General features: G+C 39.5%; 1 protein-coding gene across 1 annotated transcript; it reads right to left on the bottom strand.

The window, feature by feature from the left end:
- LOC104402415 (tudor domain-containing protein 1-like) lies at positions 1-25168 on the bottom strand (the record flags this gene model as incomplete). The annotated part of the gene is given in 22 exon segments (XM_010010287.1): positions 1-93; positions 1543-1576; positions 1578-1647; positions 1837-2058; positions 2380-2547; positions 3650-3741; positions 3968-4103; positions 4603-4848; positions 5917-6087; positions 6563-6673; positions 7798-7920; positions 9785-10033; positions 11521-11691; positions 13078-13185; positions 14262-14438; positions 15209-15289; positions 16178-16226; positions 21589-21624; positions 22764-22873; positions 23302-23449; positions 23652-23820; positions 25086-25168. Coding segments are annotated over 22 exon segments (2847 nt in total), but the record flags the coding sequence as incomplete, so codon positions are not given.
- Between the last annotated feature and the right edge of the window lie 248 nt (positions 25169-25416).

Genomic DNA, 25416 nt, shown 5'->3' with positions numbered 1-25416 from the left:
TTAGTGCTCCAACAGTTGTTTCATTTCGTTGAATCCATCTGGATTCCCATACTTGTTTAAAAGGAAGAGCAGGATCTGTTCATGCTTTTTAAGCTGTGGAATAAACAGAAACACATAAGACCTGCTTTTTAAACTGACGATTTCAGATTAGGGTAGATCCTAAAACTACCAACTCCACTAAATCCTGTATTAGTTCAATGAATATACCATACCTTTCTGTAAAATCTTCTGGAGGTGGGAAAAGCCAGCAGAATTGTAGCTGACTTCCCCCTGTCACTGTTCTCCCCTTTCTTTCCCCTGAAGCAGCAGCTTCCTTGAACCAAACTGATGAAATACTCAAATCAGGACTGAGATCAGGATCTTAAGTTTGGTTATTCACACGTTTTATTTCCTGATATTTTCAGTTAAATTGGAACCTTCTGTCCTGTCTTCATCTATCATGACACTGAGCCAAACTCATGGGAATACAGTAAGATAACAGAAAACCGAAAGTGACCATCTTGAAGTCAGAAGACATTAGCTAGATCTAACTGGAAGATCAAATAGATCTAGAAGGGGAAGGGAGAAGGAAGTTCAACAGCCTACAGTGGGACAGACACATCAACTACATTTGGGAACAGCACAGTTCTGCCTTTCTGCCACTAAACTGGTAGCAATGCTTACTCTGAAGCACTAAAGGTCTACATGACTTGACCAGAAATGCTCTTTTTCTGCCTCCAAAATATCACAGTGCATGTTTTTGCTTTTGGCCTTGCTGCCACTGGCTGGGCGGGAGAGGGGGCAATTTGAACGACCCCTGAAAGGGGTTTCTGTCTTTAAAATTCAAGGTTTTGCTCATTCCTCTGACAAAGATCCTCACTTTGAGAAAAGCTGATGTATTTTTTCAGGTATACTTTAAGTTACTTTTAGTAAGCTAAAGTTCTAGTTTTTCATAAATAGCCTAAAGTAACAAGAAAGCTTAAAACCAGAAAGCTTTCCAAAATTACAGGAATATGCCAGAAGTGTGAAGAGACATTTCATTTTTTCTTAAAGGAAAAAAACCAATCTTGCAACTGGCAAACACTCTTACAAATTCCAGTATTCTACTGAACTGAGATTCTCAGCCCTAGCTCCATGACTAGCTGTGGAACTGTGGCACATATTAGTATTAATCTCTGCTACCTGAAATATGCATTTTAAGACTTTTCTTACAAGTGCAGCTGTCTGCCAAGCTGCATCCCCAGCAAAACACTACCATATTACTGGAAAAAATCCAGCTGCCCTTTGTGCAAGTGACACAGTTTTGCATAAACACCACAACTACCTTTACACAGCAGACAAAAGTAACACTCCTGAGGCCTTTATACTCTAGGAAAAGAAAAAGAGAGCTGTGCATGTGGCAAAACAGACTAATGAAGTGAGTGTGATCTATGCACTATCCTCCTGCAGTTTCAGGGTGCTGTAATTATTACCGCTTGTAAGACAAATTGAGAACAAGTGTTGGGATGTTCACTTTGCACATCAATGTTAGTGATTATCTCCCTACTCCCATCTGTGTCCCACATGGGGTTTCTTCTAAATTCTGGAAATGTAGAGGAGTATTGCTTGGACTGAATCTTACTTGTATTTTTAATTCCGTGCAGCAGCATTTGGTCTCACATCCGTTGCCTACAAAAAGAAAAAACAAAACACAAAGCAAGTGAATGAGCAATACATCCATGGACATTGCCTCCCTAATTTAAAGGGGCGACATGTGGAATTCTCTAAGGTTTTTAGAAGGAAAAGTCACTCAGGCATCCCATGTGCCCACGGGTCCTCAAATTAAGTAATGTGAAGTAATTAAGTGGAAGTGCGCACCTTGACGTTCAGTACGTGAGCTTTCAGCACTGCTGGATTTGACCAAACCTTCCATTACCAGTTTGTCAGCTACATTCAGACTCCCATGTTCCCAAAGTTTCTCCACTGTTACTAAATTAACATTTCCATTAATCCCTTTCACTGTAATTGTGATGTCTTTATTCAATAACATTTCTTTCAACTGGACAGGTAGTAATGGAGACCATTCAGCTTTCTCTATGCCTGCAAAAAACAACCCCAAAACAATCAAATTTGTTCCATACAGAATTCCTTTACAATGTGACTTGAATCTTGCACATAATGCTATCACTGGTTTGGAAAAAATGATGCTACTAAATTTTCCTAACATAAGTAGCTTACGTCTACAGGAAATTAACTAAAAGCATACTTTCTAAAACAGTTTTTGCAGCACTACCCCTATTTCAGCAGATCACCGTATTGCTTATCAGAATTAAGGAATGAACTTGATCATCAGAATAGGTACAGATTTATAACATTCAAGGAAACCAGTCAGTTTTTTGGGGGGTGTTTTTTGTTTGTTACCTGCAAGTGAACATGTAATTGCCTGAAAAGGCAGCTTTAAGTAGGAATCAGTGATTGGCAGCACCTCTGAAAGTGGTAAAGTTTCTTTGTTCCCATAGTCTGCATATAGGACTTCCACTACAGACTGAAAAGCTTTCAGAACAAGAGCTCTGTACCAACGGCCATCACCTGAGAAGATTAAGACAAAACCACTACATGTGAAGCACCACCTTATAAAACACAGCTCATCCTGAGAACAGGAATCTATATAGGTTTCCAGGCATTTTTAAATACTCTGGTACATACAAAAGGCCACTGACAAGTAGTAAGCCCACAGAACAAGTTTCTGATTGCTGTATTCATAAAGATGAATTTCAGAATTTTGCTCAAATTATAGGCAAGATTTTTACTGCAATACTTTAAGGATGTCTGCACACTGTGTTACTAGCTTCTTACTTTTCCAACACATATTCCCTCTCAAAACATAACCAAAAAGAAAGAACAGCCCAAATCTTTTTCCTCAGTTGTCCTGAAGAATCATAAACAAAATATAATATAAAAAATCAGTGGAAGTTAAACCCAACTGTCAAGCACTTAGGTATGCACTTGTGGTCTGTCCAGTATCTCTTTAATTCACCTATCCTGTTTTCCAGGAGCTGACCTAACACCCAAGCTCATTTTCAGCACTTAGCCACATCTCCTGTAACAACCCACATGTAGTCACCTTTTAATAGTTACAAGCCAACGTTCCTGTTTTAGAATATTGAGCTAATAATCCAGCAGAGCATCCCCTCTTCTGAAAGACTAAGACAATAAATAAAGTTCTCTCACTTAAGAATACTTCTGACTTGAACTAACAGTTTGCTAACCCTGGACAGCCTGTTACACTAACAAGGCTGAATGACCAGTTGTCACAGCCAATGTCACTGCCCCACGCTTGCAGAAAGCATCAACAAAACACCCAGGCACCCACAAACCAGAAGTGGGTCTGTACAGATGCAAGTGCACTACTGCTCTGCCATGAATTTCATGGCCCTGAGACTCAAACACAAATCTCAGTTTAAACAGTAACTAGCTTGCTTTCCTCTTAAAGCTCCATGCATTTGGAGGGCACAACCTATTCCTTATTTTCTCTCCTAGGCTGTCAGATGGTCTCTTTGTCCAGCCAGGGTATCCTTTGGCACAGAATTAAGAGATCTGTAAGCCCTTTCAAGTTGGCACTTTTTCTGAAGCAAAGGTGAAAGTTGTGTTTAACACTAGCCAAGGAAATAAGAACAGATGATTGCCTCACCTGAAAACCTGGCACAACAGGCTTCACCTGGTTTTGGTTTGAAGGACTCCTTAATACAAGACTTACAATAGTCTTGTAGTTCAATCAACTGCCTATGTAGTTGATCTACAGAAAAAAAACCCCAAACAATTGAATAACTAACCACATAGTATAATGTTGTGTAATCACATGAGTATAATGAAGAGAATACTTACTTTTAAGCTCCCCTGCTCCCACCTTTGGCATTTGCTTTATATGTTTCTACTACCCATGCTATGCTTCCACAAGGTTCAGTTCACTACAGACTTGCAACAGGGACTTATTACTGATATTAGGAACAGCCATCACTTTTTCTTACCTTTAGTTTTAACTGGTACAGCGTAGAACAAGCCTGGGCTTACAACTTCTGTTACATACACAGACATGGTTTCATCTATAGCCAATCTGATTGCCTTCCAGTGCCCAAGTGAGGTTTCTAACAGAAACAGTGAGAAAATGCAGTGTATCACTTCCCTCCAAGCACAGGCATATAAGTAACTGTTACAGAGTATCTTTTTGAACTTTAGAGACATCTGCATGTCTTCAAGAAATCTAAACCAGGATAACTCTTGCTTCATTTGCTGTTCATAAACTAATAGCATACAAAAGTAGCTAAAGTAAAGAACACCTCAGAAAAACATGATATTGGAAAGTAAACATGGGGAAAGTTTGTTGTAGCAGATCTGTACATCTCTACTATCAAATATTCAAATAGTACTCATTTAGGACAAACCCGGTCATTTTTCTCTTTCTCTTTTTGTCTATAATGCCACCTGCAGGGCAGCTTGTGTCCAACTGTAAAAACTGACAATATAATCAAAACTATGCATATGTATATTACTGATACTGACTACAGCTGAATACCAAGATCATGGTTAAAGACTGGAATGCTGAAAATTCTTGCGTAATCTAAAAGTTAACATTCATTTAGTTACCTTTCTTGTCAACAGGTTTGTTTGGAAGCTTATTTTTCTCTCGTAGAACCTCCTTTACAGCCAGTTTTTCAGAAGTTAGTAACTCATTGATCACTTTAGGATGACCTGTGGAATTGTCAATAAGCTCTACACCTGCTCCATCTCTGGAAAGGGAAGTTACTCTGGCTTGAAGCTTTATCCCTACAGCATACGTATGAAATCTTGCTGTAGCTTCTGGAATCCATTTGCTGCTACCAGGCTTTATACCTAGGAAATAGAAAAACTGTTCAAAGTACCTCCATTAAGTGATTTCTTCAATATTTTATTTTCCATTTCCTGCCTCTCCCCTCCCTTTTTTAAAACATAATTAGAAATTCCAAGATTCCAAGGCTACTTTTACTACATCAGAAACACACATTGTACTTCACCCTGTTAACTGGTCTCCCTCCTTCCTACTAGAAGGACACATTACCTCTCAAGTTTAGTTTTCTACATTTTATGGTATTTTACCAAGTAAATCCTTGTGCCTTAGCACAAACAGTACTGTTAAGCCTGCTTATATAGCCTTTATAACCACTTTAATATAGGCTTTTTCTCAAAACAGCAGAAAAAACAAGTGCTTTAAGAGACAAAAACTCCAAACCAGCAAAAAACGCTTTGACAAAATGTGGTTTTAAGCTTTTTCCTGTTTCTGCATTATTTTTAGTTTTAAATCGAGTAGACTACATTCAGAAAAAAAGAACATTTCTGTAGAATTTTGAGTGATTTGGGGCAGAAAAGGAAGAGCCAGAGAATCAGTAGAAGACTAAGAAACAGCAGTATGGTGCCAAACTCTGCAGGAATCAAATGAAACATCTCTGCAGAGAACTGAAAAGCCAACTTGCTTCATAAAAACAGATGAGCTCCCTTGCCTGCAAAAAGTGAGAAATAATTAAGTTCTGTGCACAAAAGCACGTTTACTCCTAGCAAGGGAGCAACCAAAAAGTTAGTAAGCACTACAAATGAAACAGAACTAAGCGACAAATTCCCTTTCACTGTAAGTAACCTCCATGCAGATCGTTCTACAGCACTGTTAGGAGCTCAGGGAAGAGCCACCATCTTTCTATTAAATGCCAGTCTGCTGTGCAGTAAGGCTAAAACAACAGTTCCCACAATTTCCAGAGACTGGAAGCAACAGAGACAGCTATTATAAAACCAAAACGAACAAAACCCACACTCCCCAAAAAACAAAGAGTTCTGTGAAGTAAAGACCCTGTCACCACCTCCTCCCCACAGAGCAGCAAGTCTCTAATTGCAATAGCTCTTAGAAGATAACGAATCCATATGAAAATCCACCTGACAGCCAGCATTTAATTCCTTGAAATGGCAGTTTTAGGAACGAGGATGAGATCTGACGTATTTTATCCAGTGGTACTTCCTCCACATTACCATAGTCCACGAAGCACACTTTAACAGTCCCACTTGAACTAACGTTTTGCACCAAGGCACGGTACCAGTAACCATCACCTAATTAAAAGAAAAAGTTACTTCATACATTTAGTAGGTTTACCAGCATCTAGCTTTTAATCAGTAAATCCAATTCTTTGCTATACTCTGCCAATTCACAGAACCATAGAATGGTTTGGGTTGGAAAGGACCTTAAGATCATCTAGTTCCAACCCCCTGCCATGGGCAGGGACACCTCACACTAGACCATGTTGCCCAAGGCTCTGTCCAAGCTGGCCTTGAACACTGCCAGGGATGGAGCATTTACCACTTCTTTAGGCAACCTGTTCCAGTGCTTCGCCACCCTCACAGCGAAGAACTTTTTCCTTATATCTAACCTGAACTTCCCCTGTTTCAATTTAAACCCATTATCCCTTGTCCTATTACTGCAGTAACGAAGAGTATCTCTCCAACATCCTTGCAAGATATTAAAACTACTTTTTTTTTGCTTTATGTCCATCCTATAAAAACAAAGATGTCCTAGTCTATAACATACCAGAGAAGAAGGCACAGCAAGGTTCTCCATTCTCAGGCTTAAAAACATTTGGTGGAGTTTTCTGGCAGTATTCAGACAATGATTTGTTAAGTAAGTTGAGAGCATGTAATTCTGAAAGTAAGAAAACCAAAGATGAGATCAGCAAAATAACCTGATCTGAACTTGATCAATGGTGTTTGTTGTGCAGCTTTCTTAAAGGTCTGATGGGAGATTTCTGTGAAGTTTAGAACTTCATGAAGAAAGAACTGTTGACACTGAGACATTTCACTTACCAGATAGACTTAGTAGCAGGAACAGGAGAGATAGCTGATTTCTCTGTGACAAATTACTTCAGTATAATAACTAAATTATCAGTAATTCTCCCTGCTAATCCAGCAAGCACCCTTCCCTCCAATATCTAAATTATATCTTACAACCACTGGAATTATCTAGTTCAGCCAATGCATATGACAGATTATGGGATCTCATCCTACTTGCTTCTGTATTTTTTATAACAAGTCTTTTAGCCTGCTCTATAACATCACTTCTGGAGAGAAATTCAGTCGTGTTTTAAAGGCAAGAAGCCATGAATCTATACTATCCCTAGACAGAACAAACTTTCCCCACTTTAAGATCTGCCTTATTTTTGGTTTGAAGGCATTTATCTTCCACTTTCAGCCACCGAATTCATCATGCAGGTCTTTTAGTAGCTTAAAACACCACTGGCTACCAGAAGTCTTCATACAGGATAGCGGAACAAGATTATTTGAGGTGGTGTTTTTAGCTTACCCAAGGGTAAGTCAAGCCTCAAAAGCTGCATTTTCTTATTTTCATGTTATTTCTTTTGAATCTTTAAGTTTTAATAAATTAGAATAGGACACAGTACTAAATGAGAGTGCTAATAAATATTGTATGGACACAGGAAATACGTCTCTTATTTGCTCTCTTCTGTTTTATCTCTCCTTTGCCTTGGTTACAGAATCACAGAATCATATAGTAGCTCTTTTCACTTTTCTCTACATTATTTGATTAAGTTTCATTCAACTGCTTTCCTTCAATATTTTCAGATTTCAGTCTCAATCACTGCATACCATGATCCAACTTCTTCAATATTCCACTTGTATTCTTAGGTAAAAACCTCAGAGGTACGTTTTGGTGCTATAAGCTCACTTGAAACAGTAATGCATTAGAACTGCAATAAATGACAATGAGGAAGCAAAGAAACTAGGAGAAAGAAAAGAGCTGAATAAACTTACCACTGTTATTTGAAATATGACAGTAGAATTCTCCAGGACTGTACAGCGTGCACACTATAACGTCTACTGTTTGTTCCAGAGTTAATTTATTCCACTTGCAAATGCTTTTGTTTGTTGTGTCCTCTAGAGGGGACAGAGATGAAAAGGAAGGAAGAGAAAATAATTTTTACAGGAAAAAAATAATACATCCTGAATGCTCATTCATACCTTCAATTTCTTGTTATAAATAAACCAAGAGATTCATTACCAGGGAGAGCCTCTTTGCAGCATAAAGTCAATTAAGAGAAATGTGCTGGTTCTTAATGTACTCAATCACTACTGAGAAGGGCAAGCCATAGATGAACAGGGAAGAGTAATCACAGAGGTACAAGCTACGTGGCAGTACCCTGAGAGCAAGAGGGACTCCAGGGATCCTTGGTTCCTGGGTAACTGGGAAAGAGCTGTCACAGTGTATGGAAATAGTCTAAGGAAAAGAACAACAACAAAATGATTAAAGACCGGTTGCAGAAACTTACACCGCGTATGATACTTAAGTATCTGAAAAAAGATTATTTAACACAAGTTGTAGAAAAGATCACATGAAAACTAATTGATGGTACATTGGAGAAGCCATAATTTCTTTCATTAAGCATATTATTAAATCCTCTTGTATGTTCCATAACTGTCAAGTTTGTTACAGTTTGTGGTAAGCAGCAGCATGCAGAAATAACTGACAGGCTTTTTAAGACTTGAGTCCAAGTGGCTGGCATCCAGCTTTGGTAACATTTCCAGTTTTAAGTGTTTAGGGTTTTTTATTCCTATAATGAAGCTTAAGAAAGTTGAGCTTCAAGGACGGACATGCTGAGATGCTGCTCCACCTGCCCAGTATTGGGTCTGACTGTAGATTACTTAAGAAAGTCATACTGCCAACAGGTAAAGATAAAAAGAGAAACAAACCCAAAGCAAGAAAACCATGCTACAAAAAAAGTACACACAGAGCCCCAAACAGGCTCTCAAATCTTCTGTATTTTCAGTGGAATGCAAGACTTTCCTTCAAATTGTAAGCAACTGCCAGATCTCTATCAGAAAGGACAAAGCACAGTCAGCACAGTTGGAGAAATATGCTCAAAGGAAAAGCTGGTTGAATTTTCCACTCCAGAAAGAAGACAGATTGACATGAAAAATGAAAATTAACAAGATTAGGCTTAACAAAAAGACTTCCCCCAGGTTTTAGTATAGAAGGATCAGGAGAAAATACAGAGCTAGTTTTACCAGACACAGGATGGAAAAGAGGAGCTTAACATGCTTCATATGAGAGAACCTAGGAATGTTCCCATGATGCAAAGAAATATGACCTAAAATTTGTAAGTCTCTCAAATTGAAACTGTATAGGCTACTGCAGTCAAACAAATTTTGAAGGACTAAATATATGGGTTTATATATAAAATAAAGGACAATGAAGATGAAATACTATTTGAGCTAAAGGACAAAGGCATAAGAACATGACTAACTAGTCATATCCTTCTTCAACTGGAAATTGTAAGACTTCTAATCAAAGCGAAATACTAGTATGGTTTTCCAAAAGCAACTGCACCTTTGTTATGTTCTGCACGCATATAAATGTACTCATACAGACACACAAACACACACTTCATGGCAAAGTTGCTACAGCCTATCTTCAGAGCTGTGGCAGAAGACTTCATGAGCCAGGCTGGAAAAGTTCTTACCAGTTAAGAACTTGCATTCTTTGTACCCACTCTAGCAAGGATGTTAAGTAACACCAATTCAGAAGTACATGCTCATACTCACCATTTGCTTGCTTAACATCATTACAGACACACAAACACACACTTCATGGCAAAGTTGCCACAGCTTATCTTCAGAGCTGTGGCAGAAGACTTCATGAGCCAGGCTGGAAAAGTTCTTACCAGTTAAGAACTTGCATTTTGTACCCACTCTAGCAAGGACGTTAAGTAACACCAATTCAGCAGTACATGCTCATACTCACCATTTGCTTGCTTAACATCATTCATTCCAATTGCTGGCAAGGCCATCCTTGGTTCCTCAGCTCTACAGCCTCTCTCTATAAGATGGCTTGATACATTTATTGCTGGAGTAACTGATGCATCTACAAGCTCCACCACAGATCTGCAACTGTGTTTACCCACTACTTTTACTGTGAACACTTTGTCTTCCACCAGTTGTTTCATAAAACAAATATCTTCTGAGGTCCACTCTCCTAATGGTCGCTTTACACCTAAAAGGTGACATAGTATGGAAAGGTTCTGAGGACAGTCCAAGTCTCAACAGGTCAAGAGCATATTCTACAGAATTACTCTCTTTCTAATGTAGTCTACTTGATTTAAAAATAAAGAACATATAAAACCAGTTTAAAACAAAAGACTAACCAGCTGATGTACGAAGTGACCTACCCTCGCTCCTCATGCTTGTAACAAGATTCCAAACCCAGTTATTTAGATTCTGAACTTTAGGGCACTTGGGTTTAATAAGACAAAGACCATGCACAACTAGTCTATTACACAAAGAAAAGGATAAATTCAGGTTTAATACTTCCTTAGTATGAACATCTAAAAAGTGTAGTCATGAGACCCAAAGACTTGCAACGTATAGTTTTGAAGAACATTACCCATCTCTCAGCCAATGTATCTGTTCCTCTAAGCTACTTCCTCTTTAAACATTTACTTTTTGTGCTACTAAATTTACTGCTAAGATGCAAGTTATAACCAGAACTTTATAGTAATAGATGGGCAGAAGTTGCCTTCCAGAAAGATATTTTATGCAGCAGTAAACCTTGAGTCTAATCAGACAGTATCTTGTCTGATCAGTTTTTTGTGTCCATGTTGTATTTAGGACCTTTCTTCATCTTAGAACACCTATTATCTATAGGCATCATGGTTTGCCCCAGAAAAGAGATTTCTTTAGGTCACATTCTATATGCATTGGTTATATCTCTACATACAAGAGAACCATTGTTTCATGTTTACCTTCTGAAGTCTGAGCAGCATATTCTAGCTTCTTGACTTTACAAAACAAATGAAAAGCAGATTAAGTATCATGTATTGTAAAAGAAGGATAGACATTGAGTATTCTAAAGGAAGGGCACTAAAGTAAAGGGGTAGATTATCTTGCAGAGTGATGGGAACAAACAGAAAACAAACAATTTCCAACAGCAGGTTAAACAAGTATGTCAAAAACCAGATTATGATCCTGGCTTGAGACAGAAGGATGAACTAGAAAGTGTCAACATCCCTTCTATACCTTGACAGATTTCACAAGCATAAAGAGAGGATTCTACTGGTAGTTTCACTAGATTTGCCCTAGAGCCAGGAGGGACAGGACAGACAACACACAACAAAGATAGTTCTGAACTGCAAGATATAAAATGGAATTGTAACTTCCCCTGCAGTGTTAGAAGCACACAGATTAAAGAATTCCACAATCCAGTAGGTGACTGAATTTTGCTTGGAATAAAGGCAGATGCAAAACCTAACAGGTAGGTTAATGTAACACAGTTTTCCAATCATACAACTACAGATCATCAGGTACATTAGGAACAATTTATCCCATTTTATGAATGTGCCACAATTAAGAATTCAGGAAGTAACACCTTCTGTTATCTCCATCCTTTCCGATATTTCAACAGAAGATACTACAGATGTGATCATTATGAAACCCCACTTATTTTGCCTTTACCCTGTTTGAAACAGCTAATTTATTTCATACCTGCCAAGGTACACCTTATGGCTTGAGCTGGCAGGTCCATTAATCTTGGAATCACAGGACGAAGCCTAGTCAGTGGAAGAACTTCAGAATTACCATAATCTATGTACTCTGCCATAACAGCCTCTTCAGAGACATATGCTACAACAGCAGCACGATACCAGTGGTTGTCTTCTGGAAAGGAAGATGTAAATGTTTATTGTAGTTTAACTTCTGAGAACAGAATGATTCTTTGGGTAGACCAATATAAAAAATACACCATCAATCTCTACATAAAACAGCAGCATTACAGTTCATACAGACCTTCACAAAAGGTGAATGGATGATGCAACATCCATCACCCCTTGCACAACTTGTGTGGCAAACTCATCCTTCCATAAAGACATCCTCCCCTTTGCAAATACATATTGCAACAAAGAACTGGCTACATTATGTGTATGTAGCTCAAGTTAATGCATTTACACAAACAGTGTCTTACCACAATGACATGCAATTCAAAAGCAAAACCACAGATCTAATAATTTCAGTATTTGAATTCAACTGAAATATTTGAGAAATAGAAGTAGAAGCTTAGTGATGTTTATCATGATATCTGAGGTACTGAGCTCACAGCTTTCCCTAGCTAGGCACCTGAAACCAGTGCCCGTTCAAATGCCAAGACAGCTTATCGTTTCTCAGAACATATAGAAAAAGCATTTATTTCAGTTTATCTGTTCAGTTCCACAGCTGATTTGTTCAAAGCAGCAAAGCTACAGGAAATTGAAAGAAATAAATGACCAGGAACATTTATCAATCACAAAGTAACAGCAGCAATATTTCTGAGCAGAAAAAAAGGTGTAAGAGCGGGTTTTCTTCTTGTTAAAAGCTGATGAGCAGGACAATGATCTATGAGGAAGAGAGATTCATCTTCATTTTACTGCCCTGAGGCAAACAGGACTTCAGATTCCAATCAATAAAAGGTATGTCTTTCATATAGACTTACCAGTTCCTAGCACAAAACACTGCTTTATGCAGAGGATTTGCCTATGTTTAGGCAAGGCTCAGTTTTATCATGAGACTTGTAGAAACCTGACATCAGTGATTACTGTCAGATGGAACCTAATTTATAAACATACAACTCAGGATTATCAGGTCTTGGCTAAATAACATTTTGAGAAGTCATTTATCAGAGCACCATCATTAGATATAATGATCCCACTTCTTCTGTCCCTCTTTGGGGGCCTATATTTATTTCCAGCCACAGGAAATAGCACTCACCAACACAAAACCCCCAAATTTCTTTCATGGTCTCCTAGAAGGCTCCTATATACAAAAATTAATCTGGTGTAAAGAGTTTGCACAATGAAGGGACCAATTTATGGTCTAAAATATTTTAGACTAGCATTTTCTAAATGTCATCATTTGCTATTAATAATTTCTTTACATTACTACCAAATGCCATCCACAGGTAAAACCAGACAGTAAAATAAACTCTCTATATGAAAGATTTCTAAACATAATTATAATCATTTTCTTTTTTAATAAGGTGTCATAAGAGCCACGTTTTCACTTCATTTTTACCTGTGAACTGGGCGCAGCACACATTCCCAACAGCAGGACGGAAAGCTGGACTACTGGGAAGTTTGTCACAATGTTCATTAAGAGACACTTGAAGCTCAGCAAGTTGACCTAATGTTAAAATATAGAGGGGTTTGGAACATACACGTGTTGTACCTACTACAGAAGTACACAAATCTTAAGATCAAAGCCTGGAAGAACATCTTGTAACATAATGGAGATTTTTTCATGTGAGCCTGAGGAATCACAGTGCTGAATAAATGGACAGGGGAAACCAGTCACAGACTTTTCCAATACAGGAACAAGACAGAAGACAGTAGGAATCGAAAGTGGAAACTGGAGGTGTGCTAGAAAGAAACCAAAGAGATGGCTCTTCAGACAACAGGCAGATGATGAGGTCATTTCTTGCCAAAGGACATGATATGCATTGAGTCTACCCAAAATTCAAAGGCTGCCCAAGTACACAGAAGAGAAATCCAATGTAGGCACCAGATCACATCCAGCTGCAAAAGCCCTTTTAGCTGAAAACACACAAACACTGACTTGGACAGCACTAGCAGGTCACATCCCTCAAACTTACTCTGTTCTTGTTCTCCCCCCGACATCTGGTTATGGGCACTGTGGGAGATGCACCAGCAGTCCCTGTAGCCTAGCACTCTGGCCCACTATTGTGTTACTCAGTCTTATATCTTACTGTATCAGAGGGCACCAAAGTGGGTTTGGGCATTCTAATCTGGCCTTCTCATACTTGGATACTCTCCCAGTGCTACATAACAAAGTTCAGGCCATGCAGCCAGCCTATAAGGAAACACTTCCCTCCAGTGATAAAGCAACAAGGTATTATGGGAATAAACAAAGTAATTAGAAACACACATTTCTGAGACATGTGAGACAATATATTCAACATTAAATATTTGTGATACAAATTGACTTTGGATTACTGAAATCCACACCACACCATCTCTTTATTTTGCACTACTCACTGCCCACATACTAACACCTCACAGGCTAATGCTGCCCGAGACTATCCTACACAACACCGCGGCTCTTAACTGACTGAGGCATGGCCTAAAGCTACAGGGAATCACCATTTCAGGGCAAACCACAAGAACAGCAACACCTCCCTCCAGCCACTCTGGAAAAACCAAAATAGCACAGTAGGTATCTTGCATCCCACTGGCACTTACGGCAGTTGCGTACTGGCTGACAGAAAAAGTCTTCTGGACTTTGCATGCCAGAAACCATAGCAGAAAACACATCTCCAATACACACAGACACATCCTCTACAGCTGAATGAGCACAGTGAAGATAGTCTTCATCTTGAGGTATTTTTGCTTTACTTCTCTTGGAATTGTTTTCTGACACTGTACAGAAAAACCCAAAGGGTGAAAAAAAGAAGTTGGTGATCAAAAGCTGGATGACTGAGAATTTAAACATGCTCAAGCAGGTTATTCTTCCTGACTCTTTGGACTTTGAAGGCTCTTGTCATATTAGCCATGAAATTGAATTAGCTATTGAAGTATGAGCTAATAATGCTCACATGTTCAGCTTGGAGTAGAGAAGCTGCGTGGAGACCTCAGAGCAGCCTTCCAGTATCTGAAGGCAGCCTACAAGGATGCTCTGGAGGGACTATTCATCAGGGACTGTAGTGGTAGGACAAGGGGTAATGGGTTCAAACTTAAACAGGGGAAGTTCAGGTTAGATATAAGGAAGAAGTTCTTTACAGTGAGGGTGGTGACGCACTGGAACAGGTTGCCCAAGGAAGTTGTGAATGCTCCATCCCTGGCAGTGTTCAAGGCCAGGCTGGACAAAGACTTGGGTGACATGGTCTAGTGCGAGGTGTCCCTGCCCATGGCAAGGGGGTTGGAACCTAATGGGTCTTTTCCAACCCAAACTATTCTATGATTCTATGATCATCACTAAACAAGTGTTTTATACTATTAAATAGCATATCTGCTACTGTCACTAGTGAACTGAAGGAAGCTCCACTAGCCAGTGCTTTTAAGTAGGAGGCAACATTGGTGAACAGGTAGAATATTCACTACACTCAGAGTATTATGCTACACAGAAGGACCTAAAATTCCCCAAGTTCTTTGTTCCATCTCTTACTAAGAAGTTTGATTTGCTTGCTTACCTCCTGGGGAGTCTCCTCCTTTGGCATCAGTTCCTGGAGTTTTATCAGACCTCATTTCTAAAGGTACTTTACCTAGGTAGTCTCGCAAAATACAGATGTAAGAAACAAGTTATTTACCATGCAAGGCAGTCATAATGTAGTTTAATTTCAGAATCGTCTTCTGAGCCTGACCTATATCCCTATCACAAAGTGAGTATGCTCTACGTATTTGTTGAGCACTTAATATGCTTAGAATGCAAAATGAAAGTAATTTCAGAGTAAGCCAACTACTTGAGTTTTCTGAAGACATTCACAGCTCCAAGACTGACTACATGAAATGAGGTAGACATTAACAAACAGTATGTACTCACAGTCATGGCAGACTTAGCTGAAAGCTTTTCAGACACAAGGATTCATAACTTACCTCCGTATTTACAACACTCAGCATGCAATGAGTTACTGAGGTTTACAAAGAAATGTTGAGTTTCTTAGCTATTCCATATTCCGTTTCTGATGCATGAAACAATATTCCAAGCCTTCTGTACAATCATTTCCAACTGAAAGCCTGAATACAGGTGTTTAAGTTGCTTGTAAAGTCATGGAATAGTCATGTGAAACATTCCATGAAAAACCACATTCATAAATGCAGAGGTATTTTTGTGATCTTCTCTCCAAGAGGTTGGCAAGTTATACTGCTTTGCCATTAGTGAGCATGTACAAAACAGAACAAAAGCTGGTGAAATCCTCAGTGGAACTAGAAACTGATTCTACAACTTTTTAAAGAGTTAAAAATGCATGGGATAAAAGGAACAACATGATCCCAATTCTGCATCTATTAAACCAAAAGAATAAAGGAACAAAGCAGAAGAAAAAACTCCTCTTTTAAAAGGTACTGGGCAGGGGGAGGGAAAGTGAACACAGAAGACTTGTCATTTGTTTGGGGCTCTTCCCCTACCACCTCCCCCCACCACTATACTACCAAGTACTTACCAGAACCTGGAATAACAACTTCTACAGCAAAACTCAACATCATTTCCTCCTGTAATATGTCAACAACAGTTACTGAACAGTGTTTTCCTATGAGCTGAGAAGAAAATCTGGCAGCATCTTCATTCCATCCTTTTTCTTTTGGATCATATTTAGCAAAGGAACACCTAATGGCCTGGAAAGAATTGCAATTAGAACAAGAGGGGATGGGGATTGTTTGCTCTGTAGGAAAAGCAACTAAATAATTAGGGCTCTTAGAAATACCACGTTGCACATAAAAGTTAAAGCTGCTGTTAGAATTTGAAGCATTATCAATTCAACTAAGTTCTTTACAGCAGAGTAATGGCAAAGGTAAGCTCAAACTGAAAGCTACATTCTCCCACTATTTATGCTGTCTTATGTAAGGCATGGTTGTATCACATATGACCACAGGTGCATGTCCTAATTTGCCCTCAGCAGACACTGAGGGCTTTAAGCAAAGATTCAAACAGCTCTCAAAATTTATTATGGACCCAGCAGAAAGTCATGTGAACAAGTTATTAACGACTACTTCAACAGCAGGTAGTCACAGTTGTCACTGCTTGAAAGAATGCCTCTCTATCCTTCTTCATGCACAGCTAAACACACCCATTTAATTTGCAGATTAAATCTATTTCGTAATGGAGAACATTCACGTAGTATGGCAATGAACTCAGACCAACAGCTGTCCTTACTCCAAACTAAGTCTGCCCAAGCTAGAAAACATTTTTCCCTACTGCACAAGCCCAGATTAGAACATGCAGGCATAGAATCATAGAATGGTTTGGTTGGGAAGGACCTTAAGATCATCAAGTTCCAACCCCCTGCCATGGGCAGGGACACCTCACACTAGACCATGTCACCCAAGTTTTTGTCCAACCTGGCCTTGAACACTGCCAGGGATGGAGCACTTACCACTTCTTTGGGCAACCTGTTCCAGTGCCTCACCACCCTCACTGTAAAGAACTTCTTCCTTATATCTAACCTGAACTTCCCCTGTTTAAGTTTGAACCCATTATCCCATGTCCTACCACTACAGTCCCTGATGAATAGTCCCTCCAGAGCATCCTTGTAGGCCGCCTTCAGATACTGGAAGGCTGCTCTGAGGTCTCCACACAGTCTTGTCTTCTCCAGGCTGAACAGCCCCAACTTTCTCAGCCTGTCTTCATAAGGGATGTGCTCCAGCCCCCTTATCATCCTTGTGGCCCTCCTCTGGACTTGCTCCAGCAGATTCATGTCCTTTTTACGTTGAGGACACCAGAACTGTACACAATACTCCAAGTGAGGTCTCAGAATGTTTCCTCTGCTGTCCTCTAGCATACAAGGGATATGTGGACCTAAGTGCCCTGGAAGATTTTTTTACCAGCTCAAAACCCAAGAATCATAGAATGGTTTGGGTTGGAAAGGACCTTCAGATCATCTAGTTCCAACTCCCTGCCATGGGCAGGGTCACCTCACACTAAACCATGTCACCCAGGACTCTATCCTACCTGACCTTGAACACTGCCAGGGATGGAGCATTCACAACTTCCTTGGACAACCCATTCCCATTCCAGTGCCTCACCACCCTCACAGTAAAGAAATTCTTCCTTACATCTAACCTAAACTTCCCCTGTTTAAGTTTGAACCCATGACCCCTTGAATTGTGGGACTAGGAAGAAAAAAAAAAAAAGCTAAACAGCCTTCCTCACTCCTGTGGAATAGGAGGAAACATTTCAGAAGGTGAACTTCATGTAGCATAGCAGTTTTCATGTATCACTTTCACTGAACACAAAATATTACAGTGACACACTGAGACATGAGTTACACTCACATTAGAGCTATTCATTTAAAATACCTGAGCTAGTGTTAGGAAAAGAGAACTTACACATGGAGGAACCAACAGTTCAGTGTCTTTCTGCAAAGCTTTAATCCAGGCAAGTGGAATGTCTTCTTCATTTCCATAATCTATATAGAATACTTGTGATTTCTTTTGCAATATATCCACATCCTTTACCAGTGCTCTGTTCCAGGTCTGTGTAGGAATAAACCATAATCTTAGTAAGAACATCACATAGTTTGCTTTACTTCATCAGGTTTGTTTATCAGCAAAGGCACTGACAAATTCTGAAGTGACTTAAATGAACACAACTCACTGTAGTGTTTACTGCAGTGAAGATAAAATTCAGCTCCTACAGACACTGGCTACTGGACAGTAAGTCAAGAATCTGCTAACAATGGAGAAAAAGGGGCAAAAATAAAGGGTGGGAAGGGAAACAGGAACTACATGTGGCTATAGAAATGCAACCAGAAAAGCTAGGTGAGAAATGAAGAATAACTTCCTTAATTAAGCAGAGTCATACTCCAAACTGCTGCAACTACAGTAAACTAAATTTGCTAAGAACACACACATCCTTCAAGCAACAGTAGGATAAACAGCACCTACAGGGCTCAAGTACATAAACGCACAGAAGTAAACTTTTTTGGGGGAAAATCAATACCCTAAATGTGAGTTCCAGATGATAGGAATCTAGTTACTACCACAATCCAACCACGATAAACTAATCTCCAATTAGCAGCCTTCACCGGTAGAGATATAAAAGCCAAACATGCAAAACATGACAAGCTTATGCAGGAATGGTTATTTCATGGACAATCAGATGTTACCTGATCCAAAGAACACTTTGCAACGCAGACTTCCCCTTTGGAGGGAATATATTGCTCTTCAATAACTGTGCTAGCATAACAGTCATGCAGTTTCAGAGAAAGTTTAGTGATCTGGTCTAAAATGTCTGGAGAACTCAACTGTATATAAAATTCACTTGGGCTCTTGAACTCTGTTACTATACCCTAAAGAGAAAAGCCATAATAGATTATAATCATGCCAAAACAACATTAGGTATATAATTCAGGACCAGTGCTCATTTCAATCAATGCATTTCACCCTATACCTGCCTTTATTCTTTTGTTTTGAATCCAGCAGTAATTAACTGCAGGGAACAAACCCAGTGATGTTCACCTTCATAGAAACAGTCTTTCTCACTTACAACCCCTCCAAGCCCTGCTTGCATTTACTCATCTGTATACAAATGAAGGAATTTTACATGTGAGCAAAATGATACAAGATTGCTGAGATGACATGCAGCTGTATATGCTTAACAAAGCTTTCAATGCAACCTAATAAAGCACTGTAGGATTCTTCAAAAGTAAAAGTACCTGTACTTCCATAGCTTTTTTGATCCCTAGAGCCTGGAGATCTGAAAGTGTTATTTTCTTGAAGCACTCTTCTCTCTTGAGAGAACTCACAGAAGCTGAGCCACCCTATTTAAAACAGCTACAAGTTATGCTTAAACTGGAGTTGTTCACCTGTAGCACCTTGTAGTAACAAAAAAGAACTTTTGATCATTTCAGGAAACATAAAAAAGTGCTTCTGTTGACTTTCAATAAGCAATCTTACAGACTTGGTATTACTCTTCAAAATAACTTAAAACACTATCATGGAGATATACTGAAGAGACAATGAAAAACAAGTGTTGAAGTCTCACACATTCACCTCTTCCTCTAACACACATTTTACAGGACAGCTCAGCCACATCTCCTGCTTATGATGCTCTCACAAATAAGAGGAATTGAATTCCACCTGCTTCCTTGTAGCCTTAACACCACACAGCAGATTATAGATACTGCTTTAATTGCTGGCACCCATGTTAAAAGAAACAACAAAAAAATGTCTAAACAACCTCCTGTGGTGGGTTCATCACGCATTGTCTCTGCTGCTCCTTCCTCCTCAGCGGAGGACTCCTCGCACTCTTCCCTAGCTCTCCCATAGGAGACAGACCTCCACAAAGCTCCCTAACATGATTCCCACATGCTGCAGTTCTTCATGAACTGCTCCAGCATGGGTCCCTTCCATGGGGTGCATCCTTCAGGAACAGGCTTCTCCAGTGTGGAACCCTGCAGGATCACAAGTCCTGCAGCAAGCCTCCAGTGTGGATTCCTCTCTACATGGGGCCACAGGTCCTGCCAGAGCCTGCTCCAGTGCAGGCTTCTCATGGGGTCACAGCCTCCTTCAGGCATCCCCCTGCTCCCCTGTGGGGTCCTCCACAGGCTGCAAGTGGGTATCTGCTCCACCGTGGACCTCCCTGGGCTGCAGAGGCACAACCTGCCTCACCCTGGGCAGCAACACAGGCTGCAGGGGAACCTCTGCTCCAGTGCCTGGATCACCTCCTCCCCTCCTGCACTGACCTTGGGGTCTGCAGGGCTGTTCCTCTCACACATTCTCACTCCTCTCTCTGGCTGCAATTGCTCCTGTACAGTAAACTTTCCCTTTCTCAAACATGTCATCCCAGAGGTGCTGCCACCATCACTGATGGGCTCAGCCTTGGCCAGTGGCAGGGCGCACCATGAACCAACTAAGGTCCATCTTGGAACTCACTGGCATTGGCTTCATTGGACATGTGGGAAGCTTCCAGCACCTTCTCACAGAAGCCACCCCTGCAACCGCCTGCTACCAAAATCTTGTCATGGAAACCTAAGACACCTGCCTAATGCATACAATCTCTGTCTGTGACATCCTAAAAACATCACTAAAATAACCTCATACACATCCCTAGGCAAAACCTCTTTTATATTTGGACCAACATACTGCAGACAATGGACGATGACCAAGATCACTGTTGCAACTGCCAAATTGATTGTTTACTTGCAACAAAGATCCTTATAGACTTTCCATTAAAAAATACATCTCACCACACAACACCAAAACTACATTAAATATTGTTCAATATGCAATAGAAAGTCTCTTGCTTCCACATAACTTCCTTGAGTTTCAGAAGGGATAAATAAAACCTTCTGTTATTTATGCATGTGGTACACCCTCCTGATATAAAGGTCCCTCACTATCAGTTGAACAATTTTATTATAAGACAGTCACAAATACACACACACCCCAGAAATTTATCAGGATGAACTAACAGAAGTCTCATGATCCAAAATGAAGCCTCCTTTCTAAATTCCTTCCATAAAGTTAAACCAGATGAATGAGCTACTTCAAAGCAGCGCATGACAGAGTTTTCTCATACAGTGTAAACGTAAGGCTTGTTGCAGATATGCACATTTACTGGCTTTCACAAATACCAGCCCAAGAAACCAGGAAGACAATAAAATGATTCCTGCAGAAGAGTTCATAGGAAGACTACAGTTAATGTTTGGCTGAAACTGAGAGAGGCTTCAAAACATGGTTAACATGGTTTTGAATGCTTCTCCCAATAACTTTTGATTGGAAGCACTGATCTTTCCAAAAGGAGTAGATTATACTCTTTGGAACTTGTTTTTTTTGCTGCGCAGGTTAAACTAAGCATATTGCAGCTAGCTTGCAGCAGGTCCATTCAAGACATAGTAAAAAGCACGTTCTGTACCTTAGGATGAGCTCCCTTCTTGGTTTTACCAGGTGACTTGCCTCCATTTTTAGTACTTACACTGTAACCAACGAAAAAAAGATGTTAACTTTAAAGAACCAAAAACAGCCAAGTAGCATTCATAACACCTACTTGCATATACAAAAAGCTGTGTTTATAGTATGTGGGTTTTATCAACCCTTATTCCTCCTCCAAGGAAATGTAGAATGGCAAATTTGTCAGTTCCCTGCTATCCAACATCTGTTGTGTTTTTCCTGATGCCATCAACAACAACAAAATAAAGTACTTCTGATTAAAATGGAAAAGAAATTTTACACTATTGTGGAGTTCTGCTACACTGTGATCCCAAACCAACCTTAAGAACTGCAAAATTGAAATAAAAAGTTGCTATTTCAGCTGAATACATAAGTAATATCCAGGTAACACGCAGGCCAGATTGTCCACACAGGCCAGATTGTCCCCATTTCTCCCCATTCAGTCACTGTAGAAAAACTTGTGCATGGGGGAAATAAAGCTCTTGTAAACTTTGATTACAGACTCCTGGGTGCAGACCTATTGAAGTGCAACCACCACTCCCTGCTAGAGACTGTCAGCTTGAATGGCAAGATCACACCCTTGAACTGTTCTAGAGCCACCCAGTCAATTTGTACTTGTCATAACCTAATGATGCTTATTTTAACTGAATCAGATTAGGAAGTGATCTCTTGAGCATCTAAACTGGCATGTCAGAAAGCAATAATGAGCAGCTAGAGAATGGCCTGGTTGGGACAAGTTCTAATTGCAGCTATGCTCAAAGATAAAATATCCATGAAATTCACTGAGGTAACAGATTCAAAGTGTGCCTTTTTGGAGTCTGTTAAATGCAATCCATTAACTATGCCACTGCTGAAAAGCACAGTCTCATTTCTCCTCCCTTCCCTGCACCATCAACACCAAAGACATGACAAGCAAGTAAAAAGAATGCTTTTGCTTCAAGTAACACTACAGAACACCTTAAGAACTCCAACATCTTTCAAATCACCCTTCTAAAGCAACAAAGTTTTCTGACAAGCATGAGATAACACAGCACTAGCAACATATTTCACTGTAATAGTGCCTTTAAGTGGTCATTTAGGTTGTAATGGGAGGGATATTATCTTTCTGTAAAGATCATTTGGCAGAACTTTTCAACAAACTTACTTTGGTTTAACTGGCTCACATACAACACGATGTATTGGCCAGTCTTCTTTCTGACAATCTAGAGAGCAATAGTATATTTGCTTGCATTGTGAACATCTAAGGGATCCTTAAAAAGAAAAGAGTACAAGAGAAACAGCTGTATCAGAAGAGACAAGAGCTGCTAAGATACAGACTCAATGTATTATTTAATAACTGCTTTACAAGGCAGTTCCACAACAGTTCTAAAATACAAATAGGTATTCGTATTCACATACAGCTATCTAAGGTTACTGCCCAAGATGTCCCAAACTCCTCCTATAATTAAGAAGGAAAAGAAAAACCTAACAACAAAAAAGACCCCAGAAGAAAACCAAAACTTTCTTGATGAGGTGCTCACTTCTGTTCATCAGTTCTGTAACTCAAAACATGTTCTGAACAGTCTCTATGCTTGCATCTGAGATATAAAAATATCTCTCCATTTTAACACATTTCTGAGCAAACCTTCTGATGTGGTTTCACTGAAAAACACCAGACTACAGGACAAAAGGCACTTACCAAAGAGACCACACTGATGACAAGTCTTTGTTTGACGGGGTGATACTAACGAGCTGAAGAGACTCTCATCATAGCTAATAGAGAAAGCATTCTCAAAGGAGTATTGCGATTTATTTGGCTTCTCATCAATCGAATCAGAATATGATATCTGTGGAAGAAAAACATCTTAAGTGATTCTTACTAGAAAAAAAGCTGCCCATTAGGGTAGAAAAATTCTAATATACCAAAATGTGACAACAAAACGTGACAGTGAAAATTTAAAGTTCTAGAAAGAGCAGTATATGTTGATAATTTCTGCTATCTAGAAACACTCAGAATATTTGGGGCAATGATGAAGCGCAGTAACTCACATTATCAGCTGCAGCCGTCAACAGCAAGTCCCCTCCTCCAGTTGTGCCTTCCATGGATCTTCCTAGAAGCAGAATTATTTGCAGAGGGATCTGATTAATAACATTAATGAATGCCTGTGTTATGGAGTATTTGCAGGAAGACACAAAGCTCTTATCTACTCCTACTGTTCTGTTTGAGTAAACGGTGATGCTATGACCATAGCACACTCTGGAAGTCACTTCTTGTTATCACTCTGACACGATGTTTAGCCAAACCTACCAGTTTCACTGCTCTGTGCTTATCACTCAACCTAAGTCCTAATGTCCTCCATTCATAAATTTGTTTTCAATTAAAGTCATTCAGCAGGAACAAAAAAAACCCAAAACCAACATGTAATTTCCAACATAGAGCAAAAATTTAGACTAGGCAACTTTACAGTAGCTGAAACAACACAAGTCTCTTCCAATACTGTTGAATACATGGCTCATGTTAAGCTTATACTTACACATATAGTTGATCACATCAGCAAGTATCCAGAAAAAAAATACTCCAAACCAAGAGATTCTGACTTTCCAGTTAGTGCCTTATAAGCCTTGTGGTCTTTCCAAGCGAGTTTGTTCTCTATCTAGCAGCTCTTAGAAGTCAAGTATTCAGCTAAGTCTGCATACCAATATACTGAGAACTATGTTTTTAGAAGAGACCAACTCATTTACCTACAAAGTATTTGTTTCAGTTGTAGACTACACATGCTATTTGGAGTTTGCTCCAGTCTGGCAGGGTTATTAACCCAAATCCTCCACTGAGACAACATAAAGCTTACATGACCTTTTTTCCCTCCACGTGGAAAAAAGTTAACATTGTAAACTTCACCTAAACTAAAACTCTTGCCTAACATGCAGTCAAATTTCCATGAACTCCCCAGATGCAAGAGGGCTGTAAATCAAGCTGTCTCAGACCTCTCAGAACCAATTCACCTTCCCCCCATTTGGGGTAAAAGAGAACATGGATCAAACAGTACTGAAGCACTCATGAATGCAAGAAACACTGCTGAATGAACTCCCAACTCCCACTATGGATATCCATGCCAAATTCCCTAGTACTCCAATTGCCCAGTTTTTTCAATTGTCTAAGACATTGCAGCCCACATAGGTTTAGATAAGTAGAAGTTAACTCTATTTATAAGCCATACTGATCATCTTTATCAATAACCAAGCATATATACAATTAGAGAAGAACAAAGTCAAGATACCTTTGTTAAGCTTTGGACAAAGTCCCTCTTTTACTGCACTTGTGCTGCAGTTAAAACTTTCGGTACTGTTTCTACACTTGGCAAAAAAATACACCCTATATTTTTGTTTACAGAATACTGATTTTTGTTAGGTATTTCAGAAACTCAGCCTTGAACTTGAGAGCTTTTCAACAGGAAGTTGGCACCTGTGATTCTGCCGCTTTACCTTCCACCTACAACCTGATGTTGTTTGTTCTTCATGTGAAGAGGTTCTGTCATCATGTAAATGTTCACACTGGAGTACGATGAAAGGCAGACATAGACCAGTTAGCTACAAAAGAATGCATTTCAAGATTAAGCCAGGCATGCACACAAATTAAATATAAAAGTATTTTTAAGTCATGGTCTGAAGCTATGTTTAAGCATCCGTTTTGGCAGGCTAATTCTCTACTTTCCATTCATTTAAACTGCACAGTAAAAAGTAAAATACTTTCTGGATTAAAAATCTAAACAAGGCACACTCCAGACTACGTAACAGAGACCTTTAGGAGAAGAAT

This window comes from Nestor notabilis, unplaced genomic scaffold, assembly GCF_000696875.1.
Source record: "Nestor notabilis isolate BGI_N333 unplaced genomic scaffold, ASM69687v1 scaffold7132, whole genome shotgun sequence".
Lineage (NCBI taxonomy): Eukaryota > Metazoa > Chordata > Aves > Psittaciformes > Psittacidae > Nestor > Nestor notabilis.
Note: the sequence above shows the minus strand (reverse complement) of the source record. Positions and strands in the feature narration are given on the sequence as shown.